Genomic DNA, 19271 nt, shown 5'->3' with positions numbered 1-19271 from the left:
ATCTCATTTTAGTATCCACAGAGACAGGTTCAACTTTCGCTTCATGACCACAAATTCATCTTGGACATCAAGTTTCCTGCGTTGTTTAAAAAAAAAAAAAAAAAGATCCTTCTGTTGCATCAGTAGAGTGGTTTTCATTTCTAAAGGTTCAATGGCAAATTTATAGTGCTTTAAGTTAAAGTAAAGGTGCCGGCCCCTTCTCAGCAGGACACTCTTGTTGAATCATGTTTGATGTTCTGCGCTCACCTCAAAGTGGAGCGGGGAGCCAGTGCCATGCCTCTGTTTAGAGACTGAGAGCCGGGGCTGTGCAGTGCTGAGAGAAAAAGGCAAAGGCGCACAATGACACAGAGGAAAGAATAACAATGAGTGTCTGTGCCGCAGTGTTGTGTGATCCTCCCGTGAACAAAGACGCCGAGCGCGGCACGGGGGTTGTGCGAGTGCATGTGCGAGTTAGGGATTATTATCAGAGCACGAGGAGCAAGTTCTGTATATATCATTTCACTAATTACTGCTCCGTGCTCTAATTACTGTGCGGCAGAGACACATTCAACTCTCAGATCTTTGCCTGTGCAAAACCTCTATATGGCTTCCGTTGTCAGACACACACATACGTACACACACTAAAGCCTTGTTTTCTTCCTTTTGAAAATTGTCTCTGCTCCTATTGCTATCCATACAGCTGCCACTCTTACGAGTCTTTGTCGACTTTGCCTTGACTCATCCTCACTAAAATGTCTGGAAAGTGTATCTGAAAGTGTTTCTGTTGGATGAACGTCATAAAAAGTTGTGTAAAAAAGAAAAAGGGGGACATTTAGGTTAATTGATTGGTTTAAGAGACAGGCAGCATGCTATATTAAATTTATGAAGATTTCATCAGGATGCTAAGTAGATGCAAAGTTGATGTCCTCTGCAGTTTTTAACTGCGAACTGGGCGCCCGCATTTTATCCTTTTAATGTGCTGACCGGAGAAATGAGGCTACAGACATCTGTCAATACAAACACAATGAAAGGTCACAGTGGGATGCACAGTTCTAATATCATATTATGTTTCTGGATAGACCAGCTAATGGCCTGAAAGCTGAATAGTAAAAACCAACACTGGAAATAGGTCCATTAAGAGCATAGCAGGAAAGAAGCTGAAAACATTTTGCATAATTTAGTTTTTTACCTACTTTGGTTCAAAATGGCTGCAGAAAAAGAGTTCCAGAAATACACACAATTTATTACAAATGCCCCCAAACATTGCACATGAAAGCCTTTTCTCTGTCATTTTTCATTAGCTATTAAATTGGACTCCAGATTTTGGAAGTATAAAGATGTGCATTTATATGCACATAACTTAGAAAACTGCTAAGATGTGCATGTTGCCTAAAAGGCAACAATGTACCGCAAAGGGATCTGTGTTTGCCACCGCGCCGCTATTGTGTACAGAATTATAATAACTAGTGCAGGAATACAGAAGTCAGCATGATGCAGTGTTTTCTGCAACTCCGTTAGAATTCAACCCAGATTTAGACGCTGGTATACACAAAAAAAATTAAATGTCTCAGTGTGTGGTTTGAGTTTATTCTTACATCTGAACATAAGGGATTATTACAGAGGAGCAATATGCTTGAAGATGGGGATTATTAGAGGTATTGATCAGCCACTGGCTCCTCAGGGTTGAACAACCATGAGCACACCAGTGAGTCTGACTCAAGGAGAGTTGATTGTGGTGCACGTAATTGCATGTAGGTCATCAATTACAGACACTAATAAAAGTTTTATAGAGTTGCTGTTTTTTCTGAACCCTCATCTAATGTCCAGGCTGACTGAGGCCATCACCTTCAGCCCAATAAACAAATACATTTAGATTATTTAATGTGAGAAAGTACCAGTGCAGCAATGTGAAAACGCTGCATAACAAGGAATTCATGCATTCAAAATCCTGCTCGGAGTGTTGTAAGAAAACTGTGCTTAATACAAAAGTGCTCATTCTGCAAAAAAAGAAAAAGAAAGAAAAAGAATGACATTTAGTGTGAACACAAGAGGGAGGCGAGCAACAGAGGGAACCGTTAAATCTAGTAGCAGCTACAGTATATTGCTGCTGGATCATCATTCCACATCCCATCTAAAAGGTTCGGGGGCTGAACGGAAAGCTGAGATAGCCTGCACGGACGCTAAAATTTCCCGTGCAATAAGCTCATTTCAACACAACAAGGTGAGGAGTTCAGCAAAAGCGAGGATTAGCAACTGAGTCCGTCGGCTGCTTTCTCTGCACCGAGAGAGTCAGCTCGGGTTTCGGCACCTCGTAAAGCTGCCACACAGATGCCTCAGTTTTGTCACTGCGCCAGCCAGGCAGGGCTAAGCAGACCCGGGACACACACAGAAGGGACTTGATCTCTCAGATGACCTGTGAATCCCTCTGTAACACCCAATAAGAGCTAGGAGAAGAGGACATCTGGTGGATGCAGGGCAGTCTTTAGTCTGGCTATTCAGCTTCACCTGTCAAAATCCTCCCTGAAGAATTTGAACTTTCTCTGTAGCGCCTGGCTTCTTAGTGACCTGACCAAAAAAAGCCACGAAGACATGTAAAAACCTTATGCAGAATCTTTTTTCTTTTTGGTAAAAGCTGCACATTCAGATAAGGTGGCAGCAACACACGACACTGCCCCCTGAATGTTTGGACATTTAAAATGAAAATCTGGCATTAACATGATCCTCCATTATTATTTTTAAATGAATCTGCCCTTTCAGTCCGTGTAAAGTTTTGGTGGGAATCTCTGTGCCACACAGAGAGTTATTTTCTGTCTCCCTGTAGCATTTTTTTTCCAAAACCAAAGTCTTTTGTGCCATCTAGTGGCTTCAAGCTAAACTGCATGAAGACATCAAAAATAAACGCGACCACTAGAGGGCAGCAGTTCTGTTATTACTGCTTTGTGTGCTTTTGGTGCAAAGAAGTATTTACCAAATTCTTTTTGAGTCTTCATTACAGCATATATAAGACACATAAATGGATTGTAAATATATATATATATAAACTACACATAGACAAAGTATATGTGTAATGCTCTTTCATCGTAGGGGAGCTGTGGGTTAGTGGTTAGAGAAGCAGCTTGGGACCCAGATTCACCTTCCCCCATGTCCATGACTGAGGTGCCATTTTATATATATATATATATATATATATATATATATGTATATATATAAATAAATAATTGGCTCCCCGGGCTCTGCACAAAAGGGGCAGTAGCTCCCTGTGTACACACTCCCCATGAGGGATCAGTACAGTGTAACTTACTATAAATTGGTGGGGGTCTTCTTGAGCAAGACACTTAACATTCAACAATGGAGTTACAGCAGTAGTTACAGTACAGTAATTAACAGTGTCAGACAGTGAATCCAGGCTGCAGCTCCATACAGCTGTAGATGTGTTTAAACTGAATATGATTTAAGACATCTGAGCCCTCAAAACTAACTGCTCTAAATGTTTCATGGTTTAGAATAATGTGTTCTTAAAAACCAACACATTCATCTTAAGCAGTGTGACTAGTCTATGCTGTGGTATATGCTGTGGTCACTGTATAAAATGAGAAAACAGACAGAAAAATAAATAAATACAAAGACATCTTTATTATCTTAACTCTAGAAAATGTCATCAGGTCAGGTTGTTTAAAGTCTGTTGCACACACAGAGAGGCCTTGTACTTATTTTCTCTTCAGGCAGATTTGACTACTTCACCTTCAATAAATAAAATCTGGTGAAACTTCAGAAAGGATAGTCATTTCACCTTCACTTCTTCTTCTGTTGGGAATTCCTGCTATTGTCCTGCTCCATCGCTCGCCCACTGATGAAATTCCTTTCGTTCGTTTTTGATGGCACAGCCACCAGCGCTTTATTCTGCAGAGTGATTTGGGTGTGATTTTGAGTGATCTCCTGTCTTCACCGGTGAACGTACATCTCATCAACAGTGTCTAATCATCAAAGTCCTTCTGTCACCAACCTCAATCATGATTATTGAACAGCAAACCACTGACAAGCCAAGGTTACAGTTTTTAAAGGACAAGATCTATTGGTATGACTGAACATCTCTGAGGAATGACACGACATTAAGACAAAAACACTGGATCTGTGTGTGTCCTTTCTCCTCTGTACACTTGTAGTAGCAAATCTTCACATGTAGTGTAGTGTAAGATATTATGTACATAACCAAGGGCACACTGTGTAAAATTCAACATAGGAAATAACATATTTAAGTTAATATACATAAAGTTTATTATATTTAAGTACATACACCGACCATCCATAACATTATGACCACTGACGGGATTATCGTACATTATAGAGATATCAGGCAGCAAGTGAACATTTTGTCCTCAAAGTTGACGCGTTAGAAGCAGGAATAAAGGGTCACGTGGAAGGATTCGATTTTTCGACAAGGACTAGAGTGTGATGGCTTATATGGCTGGGTCAGAGCATCTCGAAAACTGATAAACCGATACGTGGAGGCCCCGTTCTGGCAACTTCTGGCAAGAATCTGCAGAGAGCGTCTTGGTGCCGGACACCACGGAACATCTTCAGAGGTCTAGAGGACTATTTTGGCAGCAGAAGGGGGCCTACACAAATTTGAGTACGTGGTCATAATATTATGGCCGATGGATGGAAGTGGATGCTGTTGTTGCATAGTGTAGCCGCAGGTATATATTTTCAGTGCGTTCAGACTGAAACAGTGAGTCAAACGAATACGTGACCGTTTCAAGACGTAGCTTTGCCGTTCAGCGATGAGTTCAATAAGTTAACTCACTGATTTGCACCTCTGAAGTAGTGAGCAGCTGTAACTAATAACCAAATGATCAGTGTGCATGGTTAGTGTGAGTGGTAGGATAAATTTAGATACACACATGAGTCATTATTTAAAGCAGTGGGGTACCCTGAGTCAGTCAGTGATTTCAGCTGAATTATTCAGGTAGAGATGTGTCTGCAACATCACAATGCCAATATACTGCCATTAAAGGCCTCACATTGTGGCAGTGAGGAGGAGTTATTCTGTTCTTTCTACCTGCAACACAGTTTCACTTGAAACTTAAAGTTCATCTGCGTCCATGTTGCTTTTCCCCCGGACATTTTGCTCCAGTTCCGTCAGTGGAGTATTCGGTGCAGGTACCTCTCTGGGTTGCTCTCCCCTCCTCTCCTCAGTCCTGAGCTGGTTCTAATTGGTCTCTCAGATGTCCCTGCAGGGCTCTGGCTCTCACTTAGAACCACTGTAGCCCCCGTTCCTCTTCCCGTTGTCCCTGCTGAGGTGTGCCTGCGGGGCTCTGGACTGCTCCGTGCTCCTGCCTCAGAGTCACTCTCCTCCCCGGGATCCTTCCCCTGACTGCTTGGCGAGCTCTCCCCAATCCTGGACAACAAAGATTGTTCACAGATGCCCAAAAAAAGTCAAAGAAATATGCAAATCTACATTTGGTTAGGAGTGTTTCTACCTGAGGTGATTGAAGGCTCGTAGCCAGTGTGAGCCCAGCGCCTCCCTTCCGTTAGCCCTCAGCCCCCTGCGGTGATTTCGGGCCCTCAGTCCTATTAAAGCCTGAGCCAGTTCGGCCTCATCTCCGTGACCCCAAACCAGCTGGGCCCTCTGCTCCGCGTCCTGGTCTCCTGCTGCCCTGAACAGCCTCTGGAGCTGCCACAGATTCACGTCGCTGAAAATGTTCGCCGAGCCAGCTTTCCTGCTCCTCCTCTCAGCCAGCCGCCACAGCGAAGACGGGCCCGCCACCATGGAGGAAGAGGAGGAGGCGGGTCCGCTATCCATCCAGGCGATCAGAGGGATAGGTGGCATACACAGGCTCTAGAGGGGGAAGCGAGAGTTTCAGCTAACAGGGAGAGCGATTCATATTTGACAACACAAAGTACGCAAGGACACCTTCGGGCAGCTGCCACGACCGAAAAACAACGGCCGGTCGACTGAGAGTCTCCTGCTCTGATTCTTTAATCCTGCTTTAGGAAGCGAGTGACGAGCTGCGCTTTAAAGCCCATTATCTACAGGTGGTAGCTTGATCTCTCTTTACGTACATATGCTTTTAAGCGGGACACTAATAGGTTAGTGACTGAGGTCATGATTGCATATGGGTCAGAGGCTCTTGTTTCTTCCAGCTTAACTAAATTAACAATGTTTAATACCTTTCTACAAAGCTTTTAATGTCAGATCACCTCATGGATGCATGTGTGTGTATACACCCCTTATTATTCACTGGTTAGCAATGTCTCACTCGTCCAGTTATATAACCATTTAGGCCTACCTGTTTTAAACCTGTTCTGCAGAAACCATTTTACACTCCAGTGCTCTGTGCGAATATCCATGTTTCATAAGATGCTTCAATCATCATAATTAGCCTACAAACTAGAATGTCACGCTCACAACAACAGTAAGTGGGTTGTCTGAGGTCTACAGTAAACAGAAAAACAAACCTCGTCTATTTAAAGTAGGTTAACGAGAGCCAAACGTCACTGACTGTTTCCTGACAGGGTATTGTTTGCATAACAAACTCACCAGCGCAGAGACAGAAGCAGATTTTTGCAAAATTAAAAAAAAATAGTTCCACACAAAAGGGAAGTTTTGAAACGATATATAATATAAAATATAAAATATAGAATGAAACAGGAGGTAGAGAATTAACAACTTTGATGCTGCGTTCACTGGCCTGTGGGTAAAATGCAGTGAGCAACAAAACCTCATGAGAGTCATGTGAAAGAAATAAAATGTCATCTGCTTACCCGGAGACGAAACAGAAATGCGTCGTGTGTTCTTTTCATCTATAGCATCTCCCCGTGCGTGGTGCGTCTCGCCGCTCCCCTCCGAGCTGAACTGCCACGGTGGCTGAAGCGTTGCAACCGAGACTGGGTTTGTTTGTGCAGCTTCACCTGTAATCAATTTGTGTCCTTGAGCCGAGCGTCAATCACAAGTCAATGTCGTGAAAGCGACTAATGAGAACGGGCTACGCTCTGCTCTGGGCGGCGACGGGCTTTGTCTGCACCAATAACGGCACCAGGGGGAGGGACGGGGGGGGGGAGGGGATCTGGGGTTTGTCCCGCCTCCTGTACGCGTAAGGGCGGGGTGCGCTGTGACACCCATTGACGTCAATGGGACAGGCTGGCGCGAGGAGCGTCTGTCAATTATGTGAGAAAGAAAGCAGCATGTGAGAATCCTGCTCCGAAGAGGGCAAACAGTATGACGCACGGGCTCCTCAACATCGGAGATGTTTGAACAGACCGAGTATTATGACACCAGTGGAGCAAGTTAAGTGGAGGAAAAAGAAGCCTTGCAGATCATAACGCTGATTTAAGTTAAATAAAAAAATAAATATATGTGTAGCTACATGTTAAAGTTTGAAGATCATTACGCACATATTTAGTTGTGCAGAGAAATTCAACATAACTGCACAAAATGCACAAAAACTGCACAGTGTGAAAGCGCAGCAGCAGCAGATGGACATGGATAAGTCCGTGACTCCAGCAGAGGAGGAGCAGGGTTTGAATTACAGGCCACCCCCTCTCCATCTCCCAGCCCCCCTGCACGGACGCTACATTCAACAGAGGAAACGGAAAAGACGAAACATACAAGAAGGTTTGTCATTTCAAAACCCCGGGGTTGTGGAAAGAACAGAGAGTTCATTTTTTATTCCCATTATTGCCTCCTTTTTTTAGCCACTTTGTTAAACCACTAAACGTGCAGCCCCTTATTTCCTCTTTTTTTCCCCCCCATCTTTTCTCCAGCTGTTTGCAGCTGGCAAAAAGCACCCGCCCTGTTCGGGAAAAAGGAACCGAGAGTGACCGGAGGAGGAGAGCGATGCCACCCCAACCTCCCCAGCCGCAGGTGAGGAAGAACATCCTGAAGTTCCTCAAGAGTTTTTTGGGAATCATCCGGATCCTGCAGATTCTGTTCGGAGCGGGGTTGTGGGTCACCGTCGCCGCCAGCAAATACGAGGGATCCATCCACTTCGTCCTGTTCGTCGCCGTGCTCTTCTGGCTCCTCACCCTGGCCCTTTTCTTCCTCACCCTCCTGGACAAGCAGGACCTCGTCCCGCTCGTGGGAGGGGAGCGCTGGTTGTCCACCAACCTGGCGCACGACGTGGCCGCCGCGGTGCTCTACCTGCCGGCCATAGGGGTCATGATCTACAAGACGGATAAAAACTCGTTCTGCAACCTGGACCTTTACAAGCACCACTGTCTGTACCAGGGCTACCTGACAGCCGCCGTCTTCTCCTGCCTGTGCTGTTTGGTTTATCTCCTTTCGGTTATTTATGGGGCGTGCAGGAAGTGCAGGGGAGAACAAACGGTCATCTGATGAGACTACTGGGCGTGATGGCATGAGGATTGGCAGGAGGGGTATGGATCATTGAGTCCTCCACAGCAAGATGAGGAATAGTTAACTTCACTGTAATTTCACTCAACAATTACTCTAATCTCAGATGTACCTCTGCTGTCTCCTAACTTTTCACAGTAGTGGTGTGGCACAGAGTCACTCCGAGGCCTTGCTGGTCAGTCTGTTTAATGGATGCTAACTACAGAGACCAAAACCTTCCCAGATTTACAGTCTGATTAGTAATGTGGCATGTCTTTGTCTCCTAGCAAAGTTTAATGGTAGTAATTTAATAGCATTACCCTCATAAAGATCCATTCTAATATTCATGTTGTAGCAGTATATTTAGCGGGGGCCTTAACATACATTTTAAAGACTTGTGTTGGTACTGCTGTCCATCTAAAACCTCGATTAGGATTGTTTTTTTGTTTTTTTTTTATGTCTGTTTTTTACGAGGAATTCTTTTTTTTTTTTTAAAGTGTATATTTTTATGTGTGTTTTTATACGACAGCAAACTATACTGAACGAAGACCAAACACTTGCCGATGTCTTTTTTCTATTTTTTTTTTTTTTGTTTGTTTAGTCTAACTCAGACAGTGCGTGCATTTTTTTTAATTTTATCAGTGCCTTCTGTCAGAATGCTGTATACTCCAACAAGGTTGTGGCGACAACAACAACAACAACAACTCGACAATGCGGGCGTGCTACAGTGTGTGTGCTGAACAAAAACCGCTCCTTGATCATGTAAATCCAAGGAGCAAAAATGAGTAAGAATAAAGACTTAGTAAGTGAGAGTCGGTGAAATGTTTTCTCGTGCTTTGTTGATTTTGTTTGAGCTAAATTTGGAGAGAGAACTCGGCCGCATGCGCAAATCGTGGCTTCTGGTGGTTTTTTCCAAATGAAACACAGATTTAGAGGCGACGGAAGCCCTCAGGAACTTCCTGCTGCCGGGAGATAAAAGCCTCGGCCAATCAGCGGGGATCATTTATAAGCTATGCCGCTCGACCACATGAAAGACCCTTGAACCTATCTGTGTTTCTAGCAGACACAATATACCACATGCGCTTGTATGACAGAGAATGTGTGTGCTCCTTGAGAGTTATATCACTTTTGGAAACGCGCGTGTGTGTGTTTGTTTTGTTGCTCATGGACAGTAATCTGGGAAGAGGCTTGTTCTAACCGGAACAGTCTGTTGGGGGTTCTGGAGGTGGGCTAATGTTCAGCCAATGACACTGAAGCCAAGCAGTAAGAGGATGATTCAGTGTCTCGTCTAGTCCAGTCAGCATACAGTTCTTAAAAAAAAAAAAAAAAAAAACAGGGTGCGAAGAAGTTTAACAACACCCAAAGGCGCACTCTGGTCAGTGCATTTGGTAGCCTTTACACTGTTTGCAAGAGAGAACCATTAACATGAGCGAGCGGCTGACCTTTTACAGACAGCGTGTGGAAAGAGAAAGACTCCACAAACACTTTTCCTTTGCAGGGTTTGCTCTTTTTTTAATTTATTTTTTTATTCTTACATGCCGGCAACTGAACATGACGATGATGAAACAGAGGCACCAGACGCCGCGGACATTAGAATAAAAATCAGAAGTGCAATTGCGATCGTAAAGGTCGTGGACAGGTGTTCTAAAAACGGTGAGAAAAATCTTTTGCAGGGTGACATCTGTGGCCAGAGTTGAAGGAGTTCAGGGGTTAATGTTAACCAGCTGCAGCACCGGGATATAAATCTAGTACTTCTAAAGGAGGAAACACACACACACACACACACACACACCCTCTTCCCCTATGAGACTTCCACAGAAATGTTGTCCCTGTCCACGTGTCGGCGCCTGTGGAAACACATTGTTGTATACAGCCAAATGGAGGCAGCACATAACGGGCCTGTGTGCTGCATAAACAAAGGCCCAAGGCCAGGAATCAGTTTGATACTGAGGGAAGTAACCATGGTGAATCATTTAAGACTTGGATGACTCACGGCTATAGCGTATGCTGACAATTAAGTCCAGGAAAGGATTCTCCACACTGAAACTCTCTTTGAACTTACCACACCAACAAGGTCCTTATAATTACACTATTTAAAGGTCTTTTTGTTTATGTGTCCATTTCGAGTTAACATCCATTGTCCAAACCCATTTTAATGGCAGGTAATGGAGGCTAAGGGTGTGGATGCCACAACAGTGAGGCTGTTGTATTTTTTTCCAGCTGCACAGACAGTAAAGAAAACCCAGACAACTTGGTGCAGGGGCATATAGAGCCAACTCTGGAGTGCCAAACTGTGTGATATTTTCTTTGGCTTGTCAACCAAAGAGACATTTCCTGCATGTGCTCTCCCTCCCCGCCTGCGAGAGACCAACCATGCGAGAGTCGTCGTAACCCCTCCAAACCGTTTCTCTGCCCCTCTCTTGAAGCACAGCATCCTGTTACGCACTGTTGTTGTGGTTTGTTTCAATGAAGTGATTCAGAGTTTGCAGTCAGTATCATTTAAAAATGGGCCCAAATGGATAATTAACAATGATTTATTGCTGCAATTATACCGCCATTATATGATTTTTACATTGTAATCAACAGCTTGTGAGTATTTGTGATCTTAAAGTATATATATCTCTTAAAACAACACATATATACATTAAAATATTTGTATTTGATTGTTCCTTCTGTCCATACTGGCAGTAAATAAAGTAAAGTAAAGGCAGGGGATCAAAATTCACAATCATCAGGACAATGGGGAAGTCTTGTGTTGCAGAAAAAGACTTCCCCTATGTCCTGATGTCTCTTCAACGTTCAAGTTCTGCAAAACCAAAAACGAAGGAATTATTCACAGAAATACTTGAACTTTCACACATACTCACTTGGTGGCTCATTTGAGTTTCATCTATGCGCTGGAGAACATTTTTGTACGGAACAAGGATCGTGGATTTTGATCTCCTTCACTGGATTTACTTCATGTGCAGGAGGAACAGTTGCAGCGACCAAAAGCCCTTCAATATGATTTGATAACATCAGTATTACTTTAAGGCAGTCTTAAAAACGCGATCTTGTCCTTTAAATATCTTGGGATCTTGTGCATTGTTAAGTAGTAATTTAAATTAAAGACGCTATTTTCACTTTGCACAGTCCTGACTGATTTTAGTAACCATGTTTTTTTTTTCAAGACCTTCTCTCAGAACAGAGCTTGGTGTCACACAGAGTTGACTGAAAGAGGTGTTCAAAGGATTTAAAATGGTAAGAACCCACACAGCAGCTGTGCAGGAAAGGAAATGCCCCGTCTGTTCGTACCCACCCAGACTCTGGCTGGGCAATTCCCAGTGGAAGTGCTCTATCCTATCAGTGCGTCTGCCTCTTTGTTTTCTCTGCTAGCAGTCCTCGTCTCCCGTGTCGCTAGGAAGGCTACATGTATTCGCATGAGACATGAAAACACACGCACGCAGCGGTGCCCTGTTAACCACATTTTCGTCAGCTACTGCTGAGATGCACATTCCACTGCAGAGGAGCGAAGGAAAGAGGGGCTGGGAAACCACATGGAGGCCAACTAAACAAGTGAATGAGGAGAGGGAAAGAAAAAACAAAAAGCGAGAGGAGAAGATGTGCAGAAATGCCTTTAAGTTCCAAGCAGGGATCTGAGATTGACATTTCCTGTGAGTGTAAGGCGCAGTAATGAATCGTCACAGTGTTCTGGGCATGGAGGCCTTGTTTGTCTGTTACTGTTCAGTTTATGGCCTCCTAACATGGTTACTGGGATTACCGATTCAGCATCTGTTACGGCAGATTTTGCACAGGCGATACTTCTGAATGGGCTCAGTGTTCGCGTGTTTTGCGAAGGCAATGGCAGCCAGTGGTGGGAAATGATAGCTATTTATAGAGTCTTGAAAATACCACAGCTCTCCTTAAATCTCCCAGTCCTTAGCCAAGATGTTGAGAGAGTGAATTAGTCGGAAAGGAAGGGAGGGGTTTATTCGTCATTGGGTGGGTGGATTCACTAATTTCCTGTCTGACATTTAAAAATTCTTACTTGCAACTTTACGTGTGCGGCACATGCTAAATTCATTACCTGTAACGTCAGTGAAACAACACGTTAAGCTGGGAATCAGAAGCAGTGATTGATTTAAACTCAACACAGGCGCTGCATTGTTAGTGCATTGTAAGCAGACACACATCCTAGCAAGGAAAACAAACATTCCTTCCAAGCGTGGATCATGGAGACTCTGATAATAGCTCACATGCCTCCGAACTGTTTCCCAGCAACAGTTTTCCCACAGAGAAATCCAAATTCTTTTTGTTGCATCACACTGATGTTATGAGCAAAATAAGGAACTTACTGAGTTTTTATTCCTCTGTCAAACTATATTTAAATGATGAGACAGGAAAAAAAATGAAGTTACCATTCCTTAATATGTCACTTTTTTAAAAACAATACCAAACAGTGAAGAACAATGGTAAACCATCTGTGGTCAGATTATGCTCTCACTCTACGTATTCAAAGTCTATCCTTACGCAACTATCTAAACGTAATTATAACATTTAATTCTGAACCAAAGCACACAATTCCTCATTACTGAAGTCTGCAAGCAATGATTTATCTACCCACAAGGCGGCGCAATGGGCCCTCACAAAACATGCATCATGTCCCATCCACATCCACTCAGACATTCAGGGTCAGATCTTATGACAGACTGTGCATAGTTGATGATTCTCAATGAGCCTCTTGTTACGCCTCTTTGCACCCCCACTGGCTTTGCATCGGCAATGCAAGAGTCCGATGCACGGACTTGATTTGCCTCTCCTGAGAAGTTGTGGATAAAGGACATGCCTAGAGAGCATGTAAGTAAGGCACTTTTGGGCCCCAAACTGCATCTCAATACTGTATATGCCGTTACCTGGCTGTTACACACAAGTACCACACAGAGGCGCCCAAACGTCTGAGACCACCTTGACAACCTGTCATATTTTCATTTAATCCTGCAAATCATCCAAAAGTTTTAAGAATCAGAAAAAATTAAAAACCCAAGGAGTTTGGGAATGTGGAATGAAGAAATATTTAAGGCTATTTCTCTTTTGTCAGTAATACCTCCCTATGAATATATTGCTCAAACCTGGGCCTTGTACCTTTAGTGCTTTGTAACATTTCATTCAGTGTGTCACACCTCCTACTCTCATATCAGCACCCTTTTCTAAACTTGCCCTCATCTTGCAAACACACTCTTTTTCCTCAACCCTTTGTTTTATTTTTGTCTTTTTGCACATACATTGGAGTCACATGACTGCTCATGAAGTATACAGCAGTTAAAAAGGTATAACAATTTAAAAGGCCAGATAGATAGATAGATAGATAGACATTGTTTTAACGAAAAACGTACCAAAGTCAATAAAGTACAATGTACAGAATGAAGGTCAGAGTGATTCCCTGCCGCTGACGCCCACCTCTGCCATTGGTTGAAACACAAACGTTACGTCATTTACCAGAATCTGATTGGATGTCAAAACCCGGAAGTGGAGGAGCAACCAATCCACTGAATAAAAAGGTTTGGCCGTAGTCAGTGGACCCTTCTGCTTCTCCTGGAGTTGGGATTTTTCAAGTCAGCCTCCTCAACATCCATCGTTTAAGTGTTTAATTATCTTTTTATTTTTATTTAATCGGCTGAGGCATATTATTATTCCTATTCAGTCATGGCCGCCTACAAACTGGTGCTGATTCGCCACGGAGAGAGCAACTGGAACCAGGAGAATCGGTTCTGCGGCTGGTTCGATGCAGACTTGAGCGAAACCGGAGAAAAGGAGGCGAAGAGAGGCGGCCAGGCCCTGAAAGGTGAGGTGGAACCGATTAATTTCCCCCCATCCGATCTGAGGTGATATCTGTCACATGCCGTCGGCTAGCTCCCATTGCATAATCGCCTCTGCGTGCATCAGGTCGCGGACCGCCCCCTGAGCGCGTCAGGGAGATGTGCAACCGTGCAGAAGAGATGTTTTTTTTTATGTGGCTGAACTGCTGCAACGACTCCACAAGATGTACAACAGAATGAAAAAGTTTGTGAGGAACTGCTTGCTTTATAACTGCATAGAAAGAAGCGTGAAAGAAAGCTGCTATGGTCATTTTGTCATGTCCATCACGCACCTGGCATTACAAGAAGAAAGCGACACATAGGCCAACCAATTAGTTGAACAACCAGTTAGTTAATACACTTTTTCCAGTCATTTTTTATTTTATTTTTTTCAATCAGAAAATAATGGAAAACACGCCCTGGTTACAGCTTCTCAAATGCTATAATTTACTTTTTGTTTGTTTATTTAAGTACCATACATTATACTATACCATGTGTGAATAATCTTTCTGAAGACATCATCTTTCACACTGGAAAAACATACGTACAAAACCAAAGCTACAGGAACTTGGAACTGAAGAACTTGAATGAGCGGTGGAACGTCGGGTGAAAAGTCCAGTTGCCTTTGTTTCACATGTGTCTGTAAATGTACCATGACCTGGATATGACTGAGAATCCTCTTAAAAAGAACTTCCTCTATAGCATCATTTATAACTGTGGAGGACATTTCATATATTCAAAAATGTCTTAGCTCCATATTCACTCTCTGAAACTCACAGATGCCGGCTTCGAGTTTGACATTTGCTACACCTCCGTGCTGAAGCGCGCCATCAGGACGCTGTGGCTGGTCTTGGACGGCATTGACCAGATGTGGGTGCCTGTGCACCGGACCTGGCGCCTCAACGAGCGCCACTACGGAGGTCTGACGGGTCTCAACAAGGCCGAGACGGCCGCCAAGCACGGAGAAGCTCAGGTGAAGATCTGGAGGCGCTCGTTTGACATCCCTCCTCCTCCCATGGGCCCAGACCATGACTACTACACTATAATCAGCAAGGTAAGATATGATATCTGCCAGGGGCTTTGTTTGCCTGTGAGGAAAGGGTTTAGTACATATTGGCCAACTTGATCAACACAGTCCACACAGGCATGACTTTACCATATCTCTGTATTCAGGCCTTATAACCAGCTGTGGTCAGCACTGGTGAGTGAAATCAGCAGAAATGACAGGAGTGTTTAGAGAGAAAATGTTGGATTTAAGGTCATGTGTCTCAGTCTTTTTGTCCTTAGCATAGACCAAATGTTTCAGACATATAAATACACAACTATGCAAATTAATTCTGACAACCATAGTGATGTAGAGCCTTACTATTTGCTTGCAGGAGCCTTAAGGTTGTTACCTAATAGCATGTATGTTGTGAGTTAATATATGACTGACAAGAACAAATTCTTCTGGGTTCAGGTTCAAAGTTCAGTCAAGGTACAAACAAGCTGATCATGTCTTGACCAAAGCAGTCAGAAGATGTAATAGCAGCATTACTCATATTTAGGTCTTTTCTGTTCCCAAAGCATAGTAGGAAATATGTTTTTGAAAAAGAAAATTTAAAAAAAATTACATTGTCTTCCTCGCAGGATCGTCGCTACGCGGACCTGACCGATGACCAGCTACCTTCCTGCGAGAGCCTTAAGGACACCATCGCTCGGGCGCTGCCCTACTGGAACGACGAGATCGCCCCTCAGATCAAAAAGGGGAAGAAGGTGCTCATCGCTGCCCATGGAAACAGTCTGAGGGGGATCGTCAAGCACCTGGAGGGTGGGTGATGCTGCAGAGTTTAAATCCAGAGCTTCTTCTTGCACACTGTAGGCTATTCTTCTTATCAATGGCTTTGTCAGGGACAGTATTTCCTCAACCCGACTGAACCTAACTTAAATGTATATGAAATAAAAGATTCGATAAGATATATGGGTTTACATGCTCCAAAACACCATATGCAAAGTGCATCATCAGAAGAAGACAATTACGTTTTTTCCACACTTTATTGACAACACTGAATTGATTCAGTAGAAGAAGATGACCAAGATGGACCAGTGTTTTCAAAGAAGCTGCCCACATTAATTTTAGCTGAATTCCAAATTATTTTGCCCCGCACGCAAACTTGACACGTCACCCAATGTCACAAGTGGCCAACATGTGCAGAAAGAACACCACAAAGAAATGATCTAATCAAGCTTTTCTGTGCTTAGGAAGTGTGAATATGTTCCTATTGAGAGATAATCAAACACCATCCCTCTCAATCTGATTGAGAGTGGTTTCATGAACAGACTGAGCTACGATTCTGATTATTAGTAGCTCTTGGCTGACTAAACAACACTTTCATGCAAACAAATCTTTTTATGGTAGCTTTTTAAAGTTGACTGAGAGCGGTAAGGTCCTTTAAATGTTCTATTCAAATGGTGTAACTGTTCTTTTTTTGTATGGCCCCTGTAGGAATGTCAGATGAAGCCATCATGGAGCTGAACCTGCCAACAGGCATCCCCATCCTCTACGAGCTGGACAAGAACCTGAAACCCGTGAAGCCCATGCAGTTCCTGGGAGACGAGGAGACCGTACGCAAAGCCATGGAGGCCGTCGCTGCTCAGGGAAAGGCCAAGAAGTAAAGAAACAGACAGCGCCCTACCCCGCAGTGTACGATGGGATAGGTTGTCCCTAACAACTGGCCTCGGATTAGTGTTTTTCCTAAAGTTTTTGGGTTGTAATATGTGATAAATATACTCTAGGGTAACTTCACTCTACTTGCACAGTGCAGGGGAGCAGTAGATGGAAAACAGCTGGGATTTATGGGGGCCAAAGCTCTCAAGAGATTGTACACAATTTAGAAATCTGACTTTAAAGTGGTAAATTAATATTTAAGAAGGAAATATTGAACTGAAATGAACGCTTAAGATATTGAATATATAGCTAATATCCCATTAAATGATGATAGATGTGTTGGGTGTTCATGTCCTAAGCTTGACTGTCAGACAGAAAAACGACTGAAATCCTGCCTTTAAACACACAAGCTACAGTTTGTGTTTTGATGCTACACACACATTCCAGGTTGGCAATAGAGTTTATACAAGCAGGGGAGGCCTCAGTTTGCCTATGCTTGCTGTGTGTCTATGCAAAATACTGTTTTGTCAGATGCACTGATGGCGACCAGAAAGTTCCACCTGCCCATGACAACCTTACTGTGTTTTTATTGGACAATATTAAACTAATTATGATTTTTCTTATCAGCAAACATGCGCGCAATTTATATTCTATAGCTCACTTTTCCAAACATTCATTTTGATGCATTCCACCAGTAAAGGGAGACATTTTGCAATCTCTTGAGAGCATGACAACAGGACAGTCCTTTTCTCTTACTGTGTCTGTCTATGTGACAGTGTCTGTGCAGTCTTTCTTCTTGCTGTTGTTGTTGTTGCTGTCAGTGTTGTGTCTGACATGTAGTATTTTTCTCTTCATGTTTGAAATGGGGCCAAATGCTGCTTTGTTATTAGTTTTGCACTGTCTACATGATAACGGCGCAAAGCTAAAATGTGTAAAATACATTTAACAAATGTATATTCCTTGCTGTCTTTGACCCATCATTGCCTCTCTGTGTCATAGTATTTACAGTATGTGCCTCCTGTTCTTTTTCCTACTGTTTCCTTTGCCCACTGCAGGCCTTGTGGCCTAATAAAGCAGCAGTGGTGTTACAGGCAAATGGTGTGTGAAGGGAATATCCCACTATGTCTTACAGTATTGTCGTTTTACTCTATCATTTTCCCTCTGTGTTGGGTAAATGTACTTTGAAAGCTCTGATCTAATAAATGTAGAATTATGAGCAAACATACTGATGGTGCATTGAGTTGTGAATTTGCAAAGAGCAAGTGTATTACAGATGATTTAATGCAAAATCAGTATACAAATATGGGTGTGACGGCATGAGTGGAAACGAGAGATGACGAGATACGGTATGCATAGATTTTACACCTCTAGCAACAGGACGGTAGCAGGTTATAAGGAAGCCAGCCGTCATTTGCATGTATCGTATCCTCCTTTCTTCTGTCCTAAAACTTTTCCTCGATTCTCTGATTTACGCGTGAGTGCGAAAAGATGAGATGAGAGGAGGATCTCTTGAGCTGATGGCCCCCGAATGTCAGGTCAACCCATGAGCTGACTCTGTACGCTTTAAAAAAAAACAGTGATCACTCTTCAAAATAGCTCATAGTTAGTATGTAAAACGTAGGAGGTAAATATGGGAATAACACAAGTAGAAAATGTGAGTCTGTCTGACATCAGTATAACCTTTTCCACAAAGTTAAAGTTACATGCGATGCTGAAGTTTTGTGCATTAAAAAAAAACTATTAATTTGATTTAACTCATTTTTTACGTCAACTTTTAAATTAAATTTTAATTCTAATATAAAAAAAACTAATGTTAAGTAAGTTATATTTTGTAAACAGAAGGTGACAAGATACGGAAGCGTATTGCTGCCACACTGTAGAAAAAAAAAGGCTCAATATTATGTAATTACATGAAAGTTTCTTGTTATAACATGATATTTTTCACGTTTTAACAAGATAAGTATCACGTTATTACATGAAATTATCATGTTATTTCATGAAATTATCACGTTATTTCATGATAATGATATTTTCATGTTATAACGTGAAAATATCATGTTATTTCAAGATAAAATATTTTCACGTTTTTACATGAAATTATCACGTTATTTCATGATAATGATATTTTCACGTTATAACGTGAAAATATATCTTGAAATAACATGATATTTTCACGTTATAACATGAAAATATCATTATCATGAAATAACGTGATAATTTCATAAAATAACATGATAATTTCATGTAATAATGTGATACTTATCTTGTTAAAACGTGAAAAATATCATGTTATAACAAGAAACTTTCATGTAATTACATAATATTGAGCCTTTTTTTTTTCTACAGTGTGGCAGCAATACGCTTCCGTAACAAGAGAAAGCAATAAATTCAAAAATCTAAACTTTTCCAATCCGTAATATCCCTTTAAAGTGAAATCCCGTTAGGACTCCAACTCCCACAATGCGGTTCGCCTACAGTC

At 42.5% G+C, this 19271-nt stretch overlaps 3 protein-coding genes across 3 annotated transcripts; 2 read left to right on the top strand and 1 right to left on the bottom strand.

Moving 5' to 3' along the window:
* Positions 1–3258: 3258 nt before the first annotated feature.
* On the bottom strand, positions 3259–6901 carry LOC311500157 (uncharacterized protein). Its single transcript, XM_084561388.1, has 3 exons — positions 6745–6901; positions 5460–5818; positions 3259–5377 (listed from the first exon to the last, which is right to left on the bottom strand). Exons 1-3 carry the CDS (start codon positions 6781–6783, stop codon positions 5119–5121), a joined length of 657 nt encoding a protein of 218 aa, XP_084417514.1. The 5' UTR covers positions 6784–6901; the 3' UTR covers positions 3259–5118.
* Positions 6902–7577: 676 nt separating this feature from the next.
* On the top strand, positions 7578–9123 carry marveld1 (MARVEL domain containing 1). Its single transcript, XM_084561479.1, has 2 exons — positions 7578–7594; positions 7744–9123. Exon 2 carries the CDS (start codon positions 7817–7819, stop codon positions 8312–8314), a length of 498 nt encoding a protein of 165 aa, XP_084417605.1. The 5' UTR covers positions 7578–7594; positions 7744–7816; the 3' UTR covers positions 8315–9123.
* Positions 9124–13864: 4741 nt separating this feature from the next.
* LOC311500359 (phosphoglycerate mutase 1-like) lies at positions 13865–19270 on the top strand. Its single transcript, XM_084561715.1, has 4 exons — positions 13865–14132; positions 14925–15199; positions 15775–15955; positions 16631–19270. Exons 1-4 carry the CDS (start codon positions 13994–13996, stop codon positions 16798–16800), a joined length of 765 nt encoding a protein of 254 aa, XP_084417841.1. The 5' UTR covers positions 13865–13993; the 3' UTR covers positions 16801–19270.
* The last annotated feature ends 1 nt before the right edge of the window (position 19271 follows it).

Source organism: Chelon labrosus (assembly GCF_963514085.1).
Source record: "Chelon labrosus genome assembly, chromosome: 15".
NCBI classification, from domain to species: domain Eukaryota; kingdom Metazoa; phylum Chordata; class Actinopteri; order Mugiliformes; family Mugilidae; genus Chelon; species Chelon labrosus.
The sequence above is the reverse complement of the archived record's forward strand: the minus strand, read 5'-3'. Positions and strand labels throughout refer to the sequence as shown.